Genomic DNA, 20,834 nt, shown 5'->3' with positions numbered 1-20,834 from the left:
CTTTTATCAATGAGTAAACAAGCACACCTACAAAGGCCGTTGCGCGCTAACATTAAGCTGATTACAATTTACTGATCGATATTTTTGCATTTCGCTTCAACTGTGGACAAGCTTAACTAAGACCCAATCATGCGGACGCGACGCTCTAAAAATTACACAGTCAAGTGTCTCACCCGTTTATGATACTACTAAATATCGCAGCCTGCAGTAAATATTTCAGAACATATTTCACGAAGAGCACGTTTTATACCAAATATTTTAATAAATGCTTCATAAAGTGCACATTTTATGTCGGAGACTCGGTATATACCAGCAGACGAAGGTATAGTAGCATTGAGTTCGCATGGACCATTACATAGATTTCGAAAGTCCCTCAGTAACAGTGGTACCGCACTCGATAACGCTGGGATGGGCTTGGGTGTCACACAAACTGACTCTAGTTTACGCGTGACAACGTGTATTCTTTTATAGATACCATATAAGCATACATAAAAGATTGAGCAAAACAAAATCATCACAACTTTAACACTGAACAGTAACTAACAATTGTTTCATTAGTACATACAGGGACAGTTTAAACTAAGTTTCAATGAACGTGACTTGTTTTTCTAGCAAGATGGAAAAAATAAGGAAACCTGGGCTTCATGCATGTGCGTTAAGTGTTGTGCCGTCACGGTCCGCAGGGACGACACTTTCCGAGTTTACGGAACATTTCCTTTAAATAGGGTCTCTTCTGCGCGAAAATCCAGTGAAGCATATGAGCCGCGTTCTGAGAAAACTGGACTTAATGCATGTGCGTAAAGTGTCATCCCAGATTAGCCTGTGCAGTCCGCACAGGCTAATCAGGGACGACACTTTCCGCCTAAACTTGATTTTCGGTAAGGAGGGACTTCCTTGAAACTAAAAACACCATAAAAGCCACTAAACGCACATGCATTAAGCCCAGTTTTCTAAGAACGCGACTCACATAAACGCACATGCATTAAACCCAGTTTTCTCAGAACGCGACTCATATAAACGCACATGCATTAAACCCAGTTTTCCAGAACGAGGCACACACTAAAATTGACTTTTAATTTACAGGCCATATTAATATGATGTTTGGTCGTCTTTAAATCACTTAAGTAATGCTACAAGAATCTTAGATGATACATAATGCTATCCATTCCTTACAGTAAGTGCAATTAAATGGAATACGAGTAAATGGATGCTAAATATGGAAGCAATTTCAATGAATGTATTCGATTTCGAGGTCCTCAGCTGTTAAAGAATGATGATTTTCTCCGTCAAATAGCACTTATAGCGAATATGCCTTCCACATAAAGAATAATAATCATAGCTTTGTCATTATTATCATTGTCCGCTCATGGTGATACTTCAAGAATAGTGTTCAGCGTAAAGTTCACGCAATGTTTAATAAATGTAGATAAAAATCCATTGAAGTGTACATGTTATTCTCACAAAACAAAACAGTTCTTGCAAAACAATTTACTTAGTCAGGATGGGTGTTGTCTCTTATAAAAGGAAGCAGCTTTTAACGAATTAAATGTCAATGAAGTCTACGCAAAATTATGAACAATTCTCATGCGGAAACAAAGTCCACATTACTACAAACAGCTGAGTTGTAGCAATGCACATTATACATGTATACGTAAAACAGGTAAATAAATCGTACAAGTAATTGTGACAAACACAGCAGTTGCACAAAATAAGTTGAATTTTTTTTTTCTGTAATCAGCGACAGGTACTATGAATACTTTCAGTTCAGCATAAAGGTGCAAATTACTTTTCACTTTTAAACCCTATTGTAAATTCCATGACTTTAAAATTAGAATTTTCTTTTTTTAACAACTATTGCTTAAAATTTAATTAGGTCAATATTTGGCCCATATTTTTACTTTCTTTATCAATACAGGAGATTAAAACATTTCCCCGTTGCTAGTAGTGTGTACAAAACATAACTAAAACAGTGTTAGCCAAACAGCAACAATACATCGTCTTTTTGTCGAAAATGTAGGCAACACTTTGGTAAAAGCAAAAACAAATTGACCAGGATTAAAGCAGAGTTTTTAGTGTAATATGAAAATCAACCACTAATACTTAACATATAATTACATGTCTCACAAATACACACTACTTTGAACAGTGATGTACAAAAATAAACAAACAGTATCAACAAATGTTTATAAATAAGTTCATGGTATGCAGATATATACAAATGTATCAGATGATTAACAAACCATAGGTCCTGTGATTATGATTATGGTCACATGACAGATAACATGTGAATCATGTGCACTCTAAATATAGACATGTAAACAAAGTTTCAGTGAACTCTAATGCTGAAGATAAATGCCAATTATAGTAAGTGTTGCTGCCTTGTTAAATGATTTTGAACAGAGGGGATTAGAGATACATACAACACCACTGCAAGTTTGCTAAGTGATAAATATGTAAAAACATAGTTAACGTGAACATTTATAGCATAGTAACATTGAGTGGCACAATAAAAACCTGTGATTATGTGATGAATATCTTTGTATACAAGCTGGAAATAAACCATTTACGCCATAAAAACACAAGAAACAAAAGCTTGTCTTGTAAATGTAGGTGTCCTCATGTATCATTACACATTCATTCCACACTGGGCGAACCATGCTGTCTACAACTGAACAGTCTTGTAGGCACACAGGCCCCAATGTTTGCATTGACTGGCATTAGCTTATACAACCTGCATACATGAATATATGCACAATATTTGGTACAATGCCTTAAGATGACATGATAGGGTCACTTCACAATATTACATTTGAAAAAAATCCCATAAATTACTAATAGTTGTGCTTGCAGAAAAAGTAACCATTAGGGAAAAAAGCACACACGCACATAATATTCAGAAGTAACCATGCCTGCAGAAAATGGCAAAACTAATTAATTAAATATTGATTTTAACCCTCCAGTAATAATGGAAATTTTATGGTATAAACTATTTAAATTTATGACATGGAATAAAATCACCCCCCCCTCTGACTAAATGTCAATAAATCTAAGTTAACTCCATTATTATCTCTTTACGGCTGTAAGACAAGTTAGAAGGGCTTGGCACCATCTGTTATCATGTTATATTTTATTACAATCAAATATTAATTTGGTATGATGAGATTTGTGTTACCATCAACACTAGTCATAGTTTCAACTTTTCATTATCACAGCTAAAGAAAGGGTTAAATTCTTAAAAACCTGCAGTCCTGAAATCAAATGCTTAGTCTTTCAAAGTTAAAATAAATGATTTTCAATTATGAAAACAGTAATATTTACAAAACATCACAAATATAAGCATGTACACATATTTGAGCTACTTGTCAATGATTTATAACACAAGACACTTGCATCTGAATTAAAACAACAGTTACATTCCCACTTTAAAATAATTATTAGTTTTCCTCATATGTGCAATATTTCACTCAATCTGAATCATAAAACAACTTCCTAGTAAGACAGACAAATAGTAAAATACAAGCTATGATAGTTGAAATAGGGATATTACAGTGGTAGCAAAACAGATATGCTGATATTTATGACAGGCCACCCAGTAAGCAAAAGTTGATGTTTTTAGTTGACAAAACTTAACCACAAGACAGCATTTTCAAATTTCACATGCAAGCAACTGAAACATTTCAATTGCACTACTTTCAGTTTGGAAGAAATAACAAATTGGTATGTAAAAGGGGTAACATTGACAACTGGGTATATGACACAGAGAGTTACATTATGAATGCATAAAGGTAGCAAAAATGATGAAGTTTACAGATGTATTAATAAATCAAAAGAATAAAACTAGCATTCAAACATTGGTCTTAATTGTCTCTGAATAACAATGATCTGGAAACATAAGTGAAAATGAGAACTCACAGTTGTAATAAATAGTACAATGCTTAATTTAACAATGAGTTAATGTACATTTATACAAACACGAAACAATATTAACTATAATTTTTGCACAATCACTCCTGGTCGATAACATGGATGTAGGTGTGGTGAATTACCTTTTAAAATGTTTCTCATGGCTGTATAATTTTCAGAGTTTGACGAATATACACTCGAGGACGACAGTGACGGTGAAATGTTTGACGACGACACTGACTGAACAAGAAGACTTGACGCACTGTGCAGTCTGACAAGGTTGTGATTGGACGGCGGTGTTTCGCGCCCAGATCGGTCCGACCTCATTTCGTCTTGGTCACTGGTACCACACACATCCTCACTTTCCTCACTGTGGGGAACGTAGCAACGGGGCTGTGACAGGTCCACACTAAGCATGTGGGAGCATGGGGAGGGCAGTGGCCGAGGCTCCTCTTTACCTTCAACGTGTCGTATGGCCTCCACGATTGTGTACAGGTTCTGTCTGAACACAGCGTGACTCTGGTCGATGCTCTCAGACTTGTGCTGGGGGGAACACTGTACACGATGATCTAGGTCTACATCCACAGGGGCTGCTGCCAAAAGGGCTACAGGCTCATCAGCTGCTTTCTGGTTAACCTGCCACACAGGCTCATCAGCTGCCTTCTGGTTAACCTGCCACACTGGCTCATTGGCTGCCTTCTGGTTAATCTGCCACACAGGCTCATCAGCTGCCTTCTGCTTAACCTATCATGAGGCAAAGAGAAGAATTAGTATTATCAGGTTTATGAACATATTTTTTTGTTATTAACAAACATTCTTACAGCATTTGTCAACACTTGTTTATTTAGTTTTTCTTTTATAAAAGGCACAAGGAGTTATCTCCAAAAAGGAAGAGGCATGAGGGCTCCTTCTAATTATATCTGTGATAAGTTGTGCTGGGAGGCTTGTTTTGTAATCCTATTGGCAGGATGCACTATGTCATACTATTTTTTTTTCTTCATGATAAAATTTAAATATATTTACAAAAATTGCAAAGGTTCAATACAGAATTATACAGAATACTTTATGTGTTCTGAAACAAAAAAGTAAATATTACGATTAAATAACCTACAGATATGGAGTACACAAATAGTCAATTACATTCTTTGCAATTTTGTGTCAAGGCTATATTATGAAATCCTATGAATTTCAAATTGTTTTACCATTAACAATAAACCAGTTCATTTTGAAGGCAATTATCACACTATGTGAACAATTTTAAATACGCAGTGACCTAGAATAGACAATACAAACCCATGTGATCATTGAATTGTTTGAAAACAAACTGAGCCAAGATACTATCTTCACACACTAAACTAGCACATGAATAGGAAAGATTAAAACTTGGCTGACAGCCAAAACCCATGACTGAATGCCAAATATTCTTTGATCTATCAATCTGTGAAGTATGAGATATTGTTATGACCTAGTGTCCACATTGTACACCTATCAGCTAATGGAAAATCTGGCTTAAACTCTGATTTGAATAAGACCACTACCTACAGCCAAGTGTGAGAAATAACTGACTGAACAAGTTCAGCTGAGGTTATCTCAAGGATGGGCAAAAGGACATTAACATGGTTGTAAGTGAAGTGTAACGCAAACATTGCAAAATGCTCTGTGGCATTTCATTGAATAACATGGGAAAAAGCATGAGATTTAACATTTGAAAACAGCTATCAGTTTGTAATGGAAAACTAGTTATAATGTTACAAAACATTAAATACAGACAAAAAAAAAGGTTCATACGAGTACTTAAGATGTTCCCCCTCCATTTTTGCACAATTAAAAACATTGATCTCATGTTTCAGAAAAATTCTCGATACTACCTTATCAAAAGAGAATTAAATTTCCTGCAAAAAGCAGTCACAAACACAGAATTACTCTGTATATGAATGTTAAAACACATTTAGCAACGAATATGTAGTTTCTGGGGGTTGCACATTTCTTTTAAATTACGAGCAAAAAATAGGCGGTGCTCTGGGACAACAGGCTAAATTCATGTGCATAAAGTGTTGTCACAGATTAGCCTGTGTGGTTTGCACCAGTTGGCACAAGTTAATCATGGACAACACATTCCAGATTTATTGTATTTTTGTATAAAAGAAGTCTTTTAAGTGAAAATCATGTTTAGACAAGGGCTGTTTGTAAAACATGCATGCCCCCCCATATGGGCTGTCCGTTGTAGTGGCAGCCAGTGTGTGAATACGATTTTTGTCACTGTGACCTTGACCTTTGACCTTGTGACCTCAAAATCAATAGGGGTCATCTGCGAGTCACGATCAATGTACCTATGAAGTGTCATGATCCTAGGCAAAAGCGTTCTTGAATTATCATCCGAAAATCATTTTACTATTTCGGGTCACCGTGACCTTTGACCTAGTGACCTCAAAATCAATAGGGGTCATCTGCTAGTCATGATCAATCTACCCATGAAGTTTAATGATCCTAGGCGTATGCGTTCTTGAGTTATCATCCGGAAACCATTTTACAATTTCGGGTCACCGTGACCTTGACCTTTGACCTAGTGACCTCAAAATCAATAGGGGTCATCTGCAAGTCATGATCAATCTACCCATGAAGTTTCATGATCCTAGGCGTATGCGTTCTTGAGTTATCATTCAAAAACCATTTTACTATTTCGGGTCACCGTGACCTTGACCTTTGACCTAGTGACCTCAAAATCAATAGGGGTCATCTGCAAGTCATGATCAATGTACCTATGAAGTTTCATGATCCTAGGCCCAAGCGTTTTTGAGTTATCTGACAACGACCTGGTGGACGGACCGACAGACCGACCGACCAACATGAGCAAAGCAATATACCCCCTCTTCTTCGAAGGGGAGCATAAAAATAAATATAGTTCTTGATTAGCCTGTGCTAAATACACACTAGCTAATCTGGAATGCCACTTAGAAAATGCATTAAGTCCCATTTTCAAAGAACGCTGTTTAAATATAGAAGTGACACCCAACCTGTTCAGTAGACTGAACTGCATGACTGCTTTGGGTGAGTGGCTGCACTTTGGTCTCGGCAACTATCTCCACAGTCTTTGCTTTTTCGAAGTGACGAGTCTCATAATTGTTAGCGCGTAGTTCGAGAATCATTCTCAGTTGTCTCTCCTGCTCAAGTTTCTTGCGCAGTTCGATGACCTCCCTCATCCTTTCGGCGTTCCTGCAGTCTTCATAGTCCGCCATTATACCCTCATCCGAGGATTCTAGAAAAATACAATAATGAAGGTCATATATATAGCATAGCAGCATGTTTGGCATTTGATAACCAGTTGTCCATCTAAATGAAAAATTGATAAAATTAGAGATCTTTTTTTTATTGAATTACTTTTACATGTTCTCATTATATGAATTTACTGATATAGACATGTACATATCACATTAAATAAAATCAATGATAACTTTAAAGTACATTTAATGATTAATTAAATTTCCTAGCATTATGTTTATATTTTTATTATTTACATACCCGTATCTCTTTTCTTCCGTTTAAGGGGCGGTGACCCCCCATACAGTGAGAGGTCCAGGTCAAGGTCAATGTTGCACTGCCTGCTTATCTCCCCAAGGAGGCGTTTGTAAGCCGCATTCTGAGCAGACAATTTGGCCTTGTCCTGCTGCAAGCTGTTTATGAATTCTGTGGTCTGTTGTAGAATGGCTGCCTGAAATTCAATAAAAGCATTTTGTATGTCTGACTGCTGTTGAATAGCTGCCTAGCATTCAATGAAAGCAATGTGTATTAGGACCACAACCCAATACTATGAGCCTTGTTCTGAGAAAACTGGGCAAAATGCATGTGCATAGTGTCGTCCCAGATGAGCCTGTGCAGTCCGCACAGGCTAATCAGTGATGACACTTTCCGCTTTTATGACATTTTTCGTTAAAATGAAGTCTTTTCTTAGCAAAAATCCAATTGACGCAGAAAGTGTCATTCCTGATTAACCTGTGCGGACTGCACAGGCTAATCTGGGACGACACTTTACCCATATGCATTAAGCCCAGTTTTCTCAGATCGCGACTCATATCAGGACCACAAACAATACTATGATTTGAGATGCACTCTTGACCACTCCACAAGATTCAAGTCCATCAGCAACAACTAATAACTATTATGAAAAAGACTATTAGTATAATGATGGTCACATGACAATTTCTGACCGCAAATGACCATCGTATGCCAGTGAACTAACAACAATGCTCTATGACCATTGTATGCCAGTGAACTAACAACAATGCTCTATGACCATTGTATGCCAGTGAACTAACAACAATGCTCTGTGCAATTACAGCCACAACAATGCAAACTGATCATATAAATACAACAAAACTGAAAGTGATGAATCTGTCTAGCACAGACACCACAAGCAACAGGGAGTTCTGTTTACCAACACTGGCAACCTTCTGACTGTAAGGTGAGAGTGACAACGCCAGGTGAAGTGTTCTTTACCTAACTCTGACCTCTTTATTAGCTTTTAACTTCTGCTTAATGGTTAATAACCAGATAGTAAGAAATGATGTATACAGGATATTTTTTAACAAGCTTCTCTGACCTTAAATAACAGTATTAATTTGTCTTGTGAACTGGAAATAACTGTTATAATGAAAATGACATATGAGGATGAGAACAATATTTTTAGTGTCCTTTTATATTTTTTTACGGAACATCACAATCTCGACAATTTGGTTTCCTTTAGTTCTATGCTATTATCAGTGAACAGGTGTGAACAATTAGATTGTTAATACCTCAATCTATATTGAAATAAAGTTATATAAGTATCATAGGTTGTTATGGATGCAAAGAAGTAGGCAGTAGGAACACCGTTGCAATACCTAGATTCTTGGGGTAAAAAAAAATTCAATCCCTACCCTACCTAGCTTTTTTGAGACCGTTGCCCTAAACACAGAATTTATTTTGTTTGGCCTTAATAGGCATTAGATTTCAATATGAAGAAAGAAATCACAAAAACTGCACACCACAATTGAAAAAACAGAATATCATTTAGAAATTTATAAAATCAATATAAGAGGCCTAATATATTAAGTAGTATTCAATATCAAGATCTCTCCCATTTAGTGTAAGCCAAGATACATGTAATTTACCACACATCTCTTATTCTAAAACATTTTATTTCTACTTGAAGTATCATGTTACCCTAGTTTACATTTTTGGTGACAGCTATTTATCTTGTATGGTCTAATGACCTTAGGAATCTCATTGACATTTTGCAATTGCTAGATGTATTTTTCGATCCATAAACCACCAGTAAGCTTTATACATACCGGTAAATAAAACCAGATATCGGTGACATGTTGCGCCAAAAAAACTATTTGAAATACTATGACCTAGTATAACATTACAAAACAAGACATTCACAAAATCAAGAGTTCTTGTGTTTCATATTTTTTAACTGTGAAGTTAACATATTTTGTACAAGCAAACATTATCCAAATAATATGGCCTCTTTTAAGGTCTTTAAACCAACTGAATGTACAGCAAAATCAGCAGAACTGTAAGAACTTCATTCTCACAATATGGATGATCCAAAAGTTTAACTTAATTCTCATGTTATGTATGATACAAAAGTTTAATACTGTATCAAGGTACTGGTAAATCGGAGCTATATGCCCTCGTTTCACAAGACTGACTCAAGTGCAAGAATGTAAAGGAGTGTCTGTGGCCTACATGTAGCTATCCAGGACACAGACATTTTATTTAAATTTATGAGAACATTTTATTTCAATTCTTACGCCCTGTGCAAGTTTCTGTGATTTTTTACTTAGTATTCAATGTCTCTGCAGTCTGTCAAGGCTTATTCGGGCAAGGCTCATTTAAATATATAGAACAAGAGTTCCGCGGTCGGAGATGACCGCATTGAAGCCGGATTTTTTATTTAAATGACAGGAAAGTACCTTTCGTGTTTTTGTCAATGCAATACTTAAATTACTGAAATATTGTTCAAAGGTCAAAATGAAATGTAAGTACTTTTCAAGGCATGAGCAAACCTTGTGTTTTAACATTTTAACATTTAAGTTCACAGTGACCTTGACCTTCAAATGAATGACATTGAAATGAATGACCTTGAAATGACCAGTGGTCATCTAAGTGTGCTTGCAAACCTTTACGTCAAGTTTGAGATTCTAGGTCCAAGCATACCAAAGTTATAACAATTTTAACATTTTAACATTGAAGGTCACAGTGACCTTGACCTTCAAATGAATGACATTGAAATGAGCAGTGGTGATCTTCTAGTACTGGCCAACCTTTATGTCAAGTTTGAAGACTCTAGGTACAAGCATACCAAAGTTATAACATGGAATAAGAACTTTAACATTTTTACCTACCAAAGTTATAAGAACTTTAACATTTTTACATTCAAGGTCACAGTGACCTCGACCTTCAAATGAATGACCTTGAAATGACCAGTGGTCATCTAAGTGTGCTTGCAAACCTTTACGTCAAGTTTGAGATTCTAGGTCCAAGCATACCAAAGTTACAACAATTTTAACATTTTAACATTTAAGTTCACAGTGACCTTGACCTTCAAATGAATGACATTGAAATGAATGACCTTGAAATGACCAGTGGTCATCTAAGTGTGCTTGCAAACCTTTACGTCAAGTTTGAGATTCTAGGTCCAAGCATACCAAAGTTATAACAATTTTAACATTTTAACATTGAAGGTCACAGTGACCTTGACCTTCAAATGAATGACATTGAAATGAGCAGTGGTGATCTTCTAGTACTGGCCAACCTTTATGTCAAGTTTGAAGACTCTAGGTACAAGCATACCAAAGTTATAACATGGAATAAGAACTTTAACATTTTTACCTACCAAAGTTATAAGAACTTTAACATTTTTACATTCAAGGTCACAGTGACCTTGACCTTAGAATGAATGACCTTGAAATGACCAGTGGTCATCTAAGTGTGCTTGCAAACCTTCATGTCAAGTTTGAAGACTCTATGTCCAAGCATACCAAAGTTATAACAATTTTAACATTTTAACATTTAAGGTCAGTGACCTTGACCTTCAAATGAATGACCTTGAAATGTCCAGTGGTCATCTGTTAATCCTGGCCAACCTTCATGTCAAGTTTGAAGACTCTAGGTACAAGCATACCAAAGTTATAACATGAAATAAGAACTTTAACATTTTTACATTGAAGGTCACAGTGACCTTGACCTTCAAATGAATGACCTTGAAATGTCCAGTGGTTACTTACTAGTTCTGGCCAACCTTCATGTCAAGTTTCAAGACTCTAGGTCCAAGCATACCAAAGTTATAACAACTTTAACATTTTTATATTGAAGGTCACAGTGACCTTCACCTTCAAATGAATGACCTTGAAATGACCAGTGGTCATCTGTTAATCCTGGCCAACCTTCATGTCAAGTTTGAAGACTCTAGGTCCAAGCATACCAAAGTTATACCATGAAATAAGAACTTTAACATTTTCGAGCACGCCGCCACCCCGCCCGCCCGCCCGCCCGACAACATCAATCTATAAGCCGAGATTTTTTCGAAAAAAATCCGGCTAAAAATCAAAACTGGTGAATGCATAATGTAATGGTTTATTGTTATTTAAGAAAAAAGTTGCTTGTCCTGTACGACAACCAATCAGAACATTCAGCTCAACCTGGAACAAAAATTACTTGAAAGAAATGTTCATGTCCCAGTACCCCAATGAGCTGTTTACATTTTCACCTTTAAATACACACTAGTGATCAAGACCTCAAGCTTATTTAAACATCTCATGAAGGTAACACCGATACCTATAATTAAGCTAAAGTGTATGAGTTACCAATAATCATTGAAGTTGAATTTCTGTGTTATCAACAGTAAAATACACTGGGAAAGGTTATTAAGGTATAATTTCTTAATTGAAAATTATCGAGTTTCCGATAAATAGCACCTTTTATCCCTGGAGAACAGTACATGGTTGTACTTAATAGTTGTAACAGTGCAGGTACACAAGTTAGTTACTCTTAAGGTTATACTGAAAATGACATGGTAACAAGACTTAAAGACCCATCTGCTAGCAAAGTAACCCTTCTGCATCTGATCATAACACTTAATATTGCTCTTATGTTCAAAATCTGTTGTTTTATTATCATTTAAAATTAAATAATGTATAAGATCAATTATTAAAGCACTGCAACACTTCCAAAATCAACCAACTTTTGAATTGTCTCACAGTGTATTTCAGTGTCTAAGGATTGATAACAGATATAATGGAAAGAATAACCTTAAAACACCCCAAATGCATGTCTGTATTTTGTCTAGACTGTTCATCACTCTAGCCTACTACATCTACATCATTGGAGGAATTTGAAAGAGTGCCAACAGTTCAGACTAGTACAATCACTGGCAGCAATTTGGGAACACCTGATGTGCTATTCTCTAATTTTCCACAAAAGCATTCTTCTAAACAATAAATAAGATTGACTAATTACATGCAAATTTGAGGATTAAAGTTGGTTCCGCAAAAGCCACTTAGACAAGTATTGCATTGAATTGTGGCTTAATTGAATATTTCCAAGACAATACCACCATAACCATTTATAAATGTGCAGGCATCATGTATTTTTTATCACGGTTACACATAATGAACCTTTTAAGAAATTGACTAAAATAAAAACGTCTTAAGAAAGTGATCAAACAAACTACCAACGTTTTCAACTCCTGAACACATCACCCACATTTTACGGGAAAGTAGCATCAATATCATATTGGTGTTTGAATGAAAATTCTCATAGCTGGGAAATGAAAAAGCATGAGGTAAGATTGGTTACTATTTAACCCATTTATGCCTAGTGGACTCTCCCATCCTTCTAAATTGGATCAATTTATTTCCAAAATTAGGGAATTCTAGTATATTCATTTCTATAGTTAAAATATTTCTTGCAGAAATTCCTTAAAGCAAACTGAAACAGCGGAGACCCTGATGAGACGCCGCATGATGGGGCGTCTCATCTGGGTCTAGGCTGTTTGCCAAGGCCTTTTTTCTAGACACTAGGCATAAATGGGTTAATGGTAAAGAGGGCAAATATTTACAAGAATGTCTCAGCTGGTATACCTTGCTCAGTTTTTCACCTTCACTTTGAGGCAGTAGGGAGCGCAGCACCTGGAAGCCAGCATTAATACTTTGCATCCTCCGCCTTTCGTTGCTGTTGGCAATGGCACGGCGCATCCTTTTCTCGTTTTCAACACCATTCTTGTGATTTATTTGACTGAAATGTAATGTAATGTTATGCCATACATATGAATGCATCGTTTACAAATTACTTCTACTGTGTTTTTCAGTCTAGTATCTAAGTCATTTGTTTCATTCAGTCTTCGAATTAGACTATAAGCCCGAAGCCCGAGTCGATTCTTGGGACGGTCGGTCGATAATAAATGCATTTTAAATAGCCCGATTGGTCGATTAAATATTTGAGCGTAAGATTGTCAACAAAGAGAAAAAAATACATCAACACCGGTCAGCCACTTTGTGTTAAAGATATAATCAATGGAAGAAGTCGGTACAAGTCGTTAGCCAATCAACAGGTCTGTGTTCCACTCTTACATAGACTCCGGAGATGGACGATTTTATTGGCAGTTTTTTATTGGTTAGCGGATAGCGCACTGTAACTGACAAAAAATCTTCGCTACTTTCCGAAAATCGTACGAGTCAGCGAAAAGTTGCAAATGAAAAATTGATCGATTAGCAAAATAAAGCACTGCAGTTGCATATAGTTAAGCAATATGTTAACAAAATGATATATTTATTACGTATTTGCTAGGTAAATGGTTTTCATTTTCTGGAATCTAAAGATAAGCACATTTTATTTTATGTGCAAAACACATACATTTTTTCGGACTGTCGTTTTCGGATACAGTATTTTTGTCGACTTTAATTTATTTTCAACGTTCTTTATGAACATTTCTATAGTATGACGAATACACATGTGGTGATACGAATGGCATGATATATAAAATTTCGCATTGTATTGACCAGAAATTGCAACTAGAAAGACTAAAAAAGTACAATTAGTTAGGGCTCGGGGCGCTCTGAATTTTTTTTTATGATTAAGGACAAATGTCCTGAAAAAAATGACCATTTAGGACACCTGTCCGGAGGAAATTGAGACCAATGATGCAATCTGAAACACTGAGATATGGAGATGTCCGCGGAGCATGCCTTTGCTGTTGTTATCAAACATGAATAATACATGTTGTACTCATTATAAGTAGTTGTTTCTGATTGGAAAAGGATATTTTTTGTTCCTGGCCAAAAAAGTCATAACTTTTATGTTAACCTTTTCGAGCTATTGAAAATGTATTCGGGCTATTATTTTTTTTATCTGATAAGCCCGAAGGGCTATTGGTCTTAAATATTTAGCGTGATGACTGGTTTCATTAATAGCAAAATGATTTTTTTTCAAATTTGTCTTAATTTTATTAACCAATAGTGTATTATGCTAAGATAAAACATTTTAAAGTATTTTTAATCAAATTTTGTATGAGTATAAATTCTTCTCGATTATAAAATCATGCTTATGAAACAAAAATTATTATCATGCAAATAGAAACAAAACTTATTATCATGCAAGTAATACTGCTTTCATTCAATATGATTTTATCCACAAGTAAATAAATTGCCAATATTACCATGAACATGTACCTACAACCTAATATTAAATATTAAACCAGTCACACCAAATAACCAAAATAATCTAAGGTCAAACGAGGCAAAATGTTGTGTCTAAAATATCTAATACAAACAAATGAGAGAGCAGCTAATATTTAATTATTCAACATTTAGTTAAAACCTTTTTATGTAATATTCAGTATACTATAATAATAAAAAAATATGTTCTGTGGAATGGTTATATTAGCTGTAAATTGAAAGTAAATTGAAGGAGAACATAACATGTAACATGGCAACTATTCAGTATTATAAACTATTGATCTAAAGGCAGAAGACATGGGACTTGGCTTGCTGCCAGCTGATACAGCACTGACATTTTATCTCAGAAAATTACCACAACTTCAAAGACTCATAGAATTATGAATATGGGTAACAAGTAAACTTTTATACTTAAACCATTTCCATTACTCAACTTGCATATACGGATATGTGTTACTTATAAATTCACATAAAACAACAGATATAACATATGTAACAAACAAGTGACGTAAAAAATATATATATATGAATTAAAACAAAACCCATATTAATTTAATAAATATACTTTGCCTTTAATTACTGCCATTTAAAGTAATAAACAATAAAACTTCACATCTGTCTCCTACTCTCAATATGATTTAAGGAAAGTCAAGCCATTAAACATGACACCAACCAACTAAGCAACAATTCATAAAACAAAATCCATTTAGATCTAATATTATGTTATATATTCATAGCCCATCAAGTTTTTACTAAGCCTTATAAATGTATGCAAGTATAAAAAACACACACACACAAATAGTCATGCTCAAAAATCAGTTGGCGTGATCAGTTATAATCAATGGACAAGTCACTTAGGGGAAAACAATTACAATTGTTGCATAAATCTTGGCTTTGTGCCAAAACAAAGAATAATACAACTTGACTGTAAACAAACATTTAAATCGTTTATTTTATATATAAATATGCATAAATATATGTTTCTTGCATAATGATTTATTTCACTAAAGATGTTTTTATTTATTAGAATCTTAACTTCAGTAAAACAACATTCAGTTGACAGCAAGCGGCGTGGTCTGTTACGGGTTGCTTCCCCTGTGTTTTCATTTCAAGCCATGTGACTCAAGATCTTATTCCGGCTTGATATTTGCATGTATTTTTTGCTGCGAATACGCTTCAAACACCTTCGAAATACTGTCGTTATGATAAATTCTAAGTTTATGTTGCTTATTGCAATAAAGCTATTCGAGAAATTAATACAATACATCAGTAATCGTTGTTACAAATGTGTGTGTACATGCGTACTACAATGTTTATGTCGGAGGCAGCGTGCGTAGAAATACTACGACTCACCTTGACAATGCAGCTGCAATTTCTTCCTCACGATCACGAAATTCTTGTAAGATCCGACTTTTTGCAGTAGAGCGATGATAAACCGACATTGTTATTATATTTATCACAAAGTAACACTTCCAAAAATCAATCAAAACTTGCAAATAAATAACGACTATTCAAGCGTACTACGGAGTTGTCGTGGCCTACACAAGAATGAGTATTAATTGGCGGGAAATTCCTCTACTTCGATTCACGAGAACAGCAGGTGCGTGTTGGTCCAAAAAGTATTATCTAAATGAATCATTTGCGAGTATTTTGTTTCTATCAAACTGTTATAACACATTGATTTTCATTAGAAAATGTAGAAATAAGTAAAATATTTAAATAAGAAGAAGAACATAGCTGATAAGTAGAGTGCACTATTTTTTGCGCGGACGTATCCCTTTTCCCAGGCCAATGAAATGGGTCCGTTGGTAAGACGCGGGAAGGAAGAGCTGAACATATCAACAGCTGTTGGCAGTGTGCCAATTGTAAGGTTAGGAGAATTTAGTAATGCAACCGTATTAGATATATTATTTTTGTTTTAATTGTGTATTTTTCTTAGTTAGATTCTCTTAGGTTCCTTAATAACATATGAATTCAATTTCTATTCCATAATTTTCAATGACACAGACATATCTTTTTCAACAAATAGATTTAAACTTTTCTGTCTGAGTTATTCTTCGTAGTTCGTTAGAATGTCTGGAATGTAGACTTATCTACGACATCGCCTTATTCGTTGTCACTATTTTTAGATTGTCAATCTTATGATATTAAACGAAAAGGCCTTTTCGTGTCCTTATGTTTTATTTCTTTGCTTCGGTGACCTTTTCTAACCTTTTAAAAGTATGTTGTATATGACTCCGGGTGCTTTTTTAAATTCGTTTGTTTAGTGTGTATCTATTATTATTAGTAGTAGTAGTAATAGTAGTATTTAAATATAAAAAATCTACCTAACCCGAAGAAAAAATTATTAATAATAAGTGTCATTTCAGTAAAATACAGGTTTTAAATAAACTAATTATAAATTTGTAGTTTAATATTAATCTTATTTTACTTTATTTATTATAATTGTATTATTTTTATTATTATAAGCAAAATAATTTTTCTATAATGAAGTGTCTTTATTGATCTTTGTTATAAGTATTATTATAACATGTTGTTTTTTTAAAAGAGTGCCAAAATGTTTATTGTCAAACAAGATATAATCACATTTAAATCAACGATAACCCGTTTTAAGGTAAACTTACAGGGGGTCGTACATAAAGTACGTCACGCGCCATTGGGGAGGAGAGGGTGTAAGAAAGTGTGACAGTTTGTGACATTGGGTAGTGGGGGCCAGCGGCCTCACACTAAAAAAAGTTCTTCTTTTTGTCTTTCGGGTACTAGAATGGAAGGCTATTAAAGCTTATTATAAGAAATACATGTATATATAGGCTTTGTTTGCTTGATATTACGTCTAATATGAACGAAAATGAACGATTTTTAAATAATTTTTTGGCGACCCCAATAAAAAGTTGAGGGTCGGCGCCAATTCGGGAGACACGATCGGGAGACCCGAAACGGACGTATTTTTTGTCAAAGTAATGTTTAGTTCTCTTACAATCCATCCATTTTGATTAAAGAAACACGTTTCGGCATATGCGCTTACGATTCTAAATCTATCGTTGATATCCCCCATGTATAGAAAACCAGGGATCGAGCGGTGCTGAAAGACCACATATAGAACGACAATAAGTCAATCTCAATTGAACACACCCACAACTGCTACTCACAACACAACTGGACTCACGTCTTCACTGACGGGTCTGCTGACCAGGCTGTCAGAAGAGGTGGGGTCGGGATCTACATTTGTTACCCATGAGTTGGAGAAAAACAGTAGAACACATCTATCGGCCTCTACTCCACAAATTTGAAGGCTGAAGCAGTTGCGCTCAAAATAGATGCAGCCCACAGTGAACGCAGTACACTCTCCTCCTACAACGTTGTGTTCTGTAGCGATGCACTGCCAGAAACAAAGAACTGAACGACCTGTCAACTAACTTGTCCTCCATTTGCAGAGCCGTGATGCTATGGGTCGTCTCTCACTGCAATCAGTGCCGGATTACGCGCTATGGGAACCATAGGCAGCGAAACTTGTGGGACCCACACCCAAGCCCCTAGTCGGCCAAGTGCCTACTAGGACGCCCGTACCAAATCGATTTCACATGTTTAAATAAGCCTTCAAATGCCAACGCTGGCAAGACATAAAATGTGACCTGTTTTAGGTATAAAATTGTATTAGAATACAGTAATGCCATATTTTATTTACTGATTTTATAATGGAAGGGGACATTCATCAGTGAAATGACACAGAGTGAAAGAGCAATGTGTTTACTTCTACTACACTCTGAGCCCCTAATGAACATCTTGAAAACGAAATCACCAGCAACAATCCATGCACTACTATTTTGTAAAATAGAAATGATTATCACTTGGTAAGACCACTCCAAGCATTAAATCCGAACATAGCATTGATATAAAATAACTTGCTTCTTTTGATTACCCAAATAAGTATGAAGTAATATTTCGTCAATGTCTCATATGGCCCGTAAAAGACGCGGTGCCCATAGACCTACTCTCTCTAATGGGTGATCCGGAACTGCAATATACTTGGCTAAAAGCCCAAAACAATATGGCAAAGGAGGGCATAACAAAAGAGCCGAGTGGCAGGTCAACCATCTACAAAGAAGCCAATGCCATCATCAAGGCAAACCAACACGCCGAGTGGCTGCAGCAGCAGCTATTATACAACACAAACCACCCCTACTACCAGCTCTAAAGATGCGAGCAGGTCCTCGTATTCACGCTGCTAACAGACCACAACCGAATCAACCAGCACCTGTTCATCAAGTTCAGGATTGACCAGTCAGACCAGTGCTATCGTCCGTCTGGCAGTATGACAACAGAAAACTTGCTTCAGTCTTGGTCACTACATGACGGCCTTTTGCGCCATATCAAAGCGAAGGACTGCTGGAAGCAAGGGAAGCTCTCCGACAGTTTGAAGGACCTGCAGCGCACGGCTAACGTTGCACAGAGAGCCGACATGTACATCCGAGTAATCGACAATATGATGAAGAAGATACTTGATCTGGAATTATAACAATAAAGTAGGGATCTAGGAGCTGTTTTTCTGGTACAATTGTTTTAGCGTGTAACATACTCGAATTTTCACTTAAAAAAGGAAACTCACTCGCGCAAAAGAAGCCATGCTTCGATCTGTAAACTTGGAGGGGCTTTGGGACCTGGCTGTAGTGTGCAACCCTCTATTTCACCAAGCTTGTCAATCCGAGCTATTCGGAAATGAATATTTATGGACAAAGTTGTGCTCAGGGCAAAGTAATCATGGCTGAGTTCTTATATTTAACCTTTGACCTTTAGTTGCAGCCTTGAACTCGGACAAAGGACCTTGGTTCTAGCATGCGTCCGGTAAGATTAGTTGGTAGAGCGCTAAGCTACAAATCCGAAGATCGAGGTTTAAATTCCCATGCAGCTCTTCCACATAATACAGTAGTTGCATGACTAATTCATGCGTAGATTGAAATAATTAAATACGATGTACGCCCCTCCCTGATTTAAGGCCCAGTCTCACTATGATGCCGGCTCCACCGGGGACGACTGGGATGAACCGGGGACAACCGGGGCTCCACCGGGAAAGTATTAAATGTTTAATACCTCCGGGATGAACCTGGAGTCACCTGGAAGGACCGGCAACGACCGGCGCGGCACCGGAAACAATCGGGACGGCACCGGGAACAACCGGGACGGCACCGAAGCTCCACCGGGGCCAATACAGACCCCGGCAGAGCTACGACAGAGCTACGGCAACGCCCCGGTGGAGCCCCGGTGAATTCCGGTATAGCTACGGTACATAAGTAAACCGGCGCTCTGCAGGGACGCCACCCGCATTCACCGGTGCTCCGCCGGGGCATTACCGGCGACGACCTGGTTTAATCCGGGGCGTTGCCGTAGCTCTGCCGGTGTCTGATGCCGGTATAGCCCTGGTGAGTGCCGCCGGAGTTACGGTATACCGGGACGCTGCCGGCTTTCACCGGGGCATTACCGGCGACAGCCGGGGCTCTGCCGAGGCTTCACTGGGATAAACCGTTGCCAGTCCGGGGTTAACCGGCACTCTGCCGGGCTGTTGACCGGCTTCAACCGGGGCGGCACCGGGGAATAGTGTGACCGCGTTAAAAAATTCTACGAATCATCCCGGTTCTCGCCGGTCGACGGCGTTAGCAATCCGGGATGAACCGGGGCTCTACCGGCAATAGTGAGACTTGGACTTTAATGGCATTTGTCCATAATTAGCGAGGGTATTTTCACTTTGTATTGGCAATTGGAATACCGCCCTACCGAAGGCTAGTGTAATTTGACTGAAGTGGTCGAAACGTGGACGAACAGAAAACATGCAAACTTGCATGCGAGACTCCGTCTTGCAATTCTTAGCAATTTGATCAAGTAATCGGAAACTCCATCCATGCTGAACTCATTTATGCTACAGACATTATCTAGTTATCTAGGGTTACTTTCTTGTATTCGACCATGTACTTGTCCCGCTTGACAAAATGATGCTGCAGAAAAGATGTTTAGAGTCGATTTCCTATACTAGTAATTACATTTGACCTTGAATTGTATCCGTTGTCTTTAGATAGAGATCTCGTTCTTGATCACAATACTCCTCCCTTTGTTTGAAACTTCTGCCAACTATTTGAAAATAGTGCATCAGTTAAGGTTCATAATACAACATAAATTACATAAATTGAAAAAAGTAACAAAAACAACGTAAATTATTGTACC

General features: G+C 36.8%; 1 protein-coding gene across 2 annotated transcripts; it reads right to left on the bottom strand.

Moving 5' to 3' along the window:
* Nucleotides 1-440: 440 nt before the first annotated feature.
* Nucleotides 441-16,210, bottom strand: LOC127876101 (transcription factor AP-4-like). Of its 2 annotated transcripts, XR_008047649.1 has the most exons (6): nt 15,975-16,210; nt 13,029-13,182; nt 7,423-7,612; nt 6,918-7,159; nt 968-4,647; nt 441-921 (listed from the first exon to the last, which is right to left on the bottom strand). XR_008047649.1 is itself a non-coding variant. In XM_052421023.1 (5 exons), exons 1-5 carry the CDS (start codon nt 16,061-16,063, stop codon nt 3,988-3,990), a joined length of 1,335 nt encoding a protein of 444 aa, XP_052276983.1. In that variant the 5' UTR covers nt 16,064-16,210; the 3' UTR covers nt 441-3,987. The 2 variants fall into 2 exon arrangements, 1 of the variants encoding a protein (XP_052276983.1); XM_052421023.1 differs by having other exon boundaries at nt 441-4,647.
* Nucleotides 16,211-20,834: the final 4,624 nt, after the last annotated feature.

The sequence above is a fragment of the Dreissena polymorpha genome, chromosome 4 (genome assembly GCF_020536995.1).
Source record: "Dreissena polymorpha isolate Duluth1 chromosome 4, UMN_Dpol_1.0, whole genome shotgun sequence".
Classification (NCBI taxonomy): Eukaryota; Metazoa; Mollusca; class Bivalvia; order Myida; family Dreissenidae; genus Dreissena; species Dreissena polymorpha.
The sequence above is the reverse complement of the archived record's forward strand: the minus strand, read 5'-3'. Positions and strand labels throughout refer to the sequence as shown.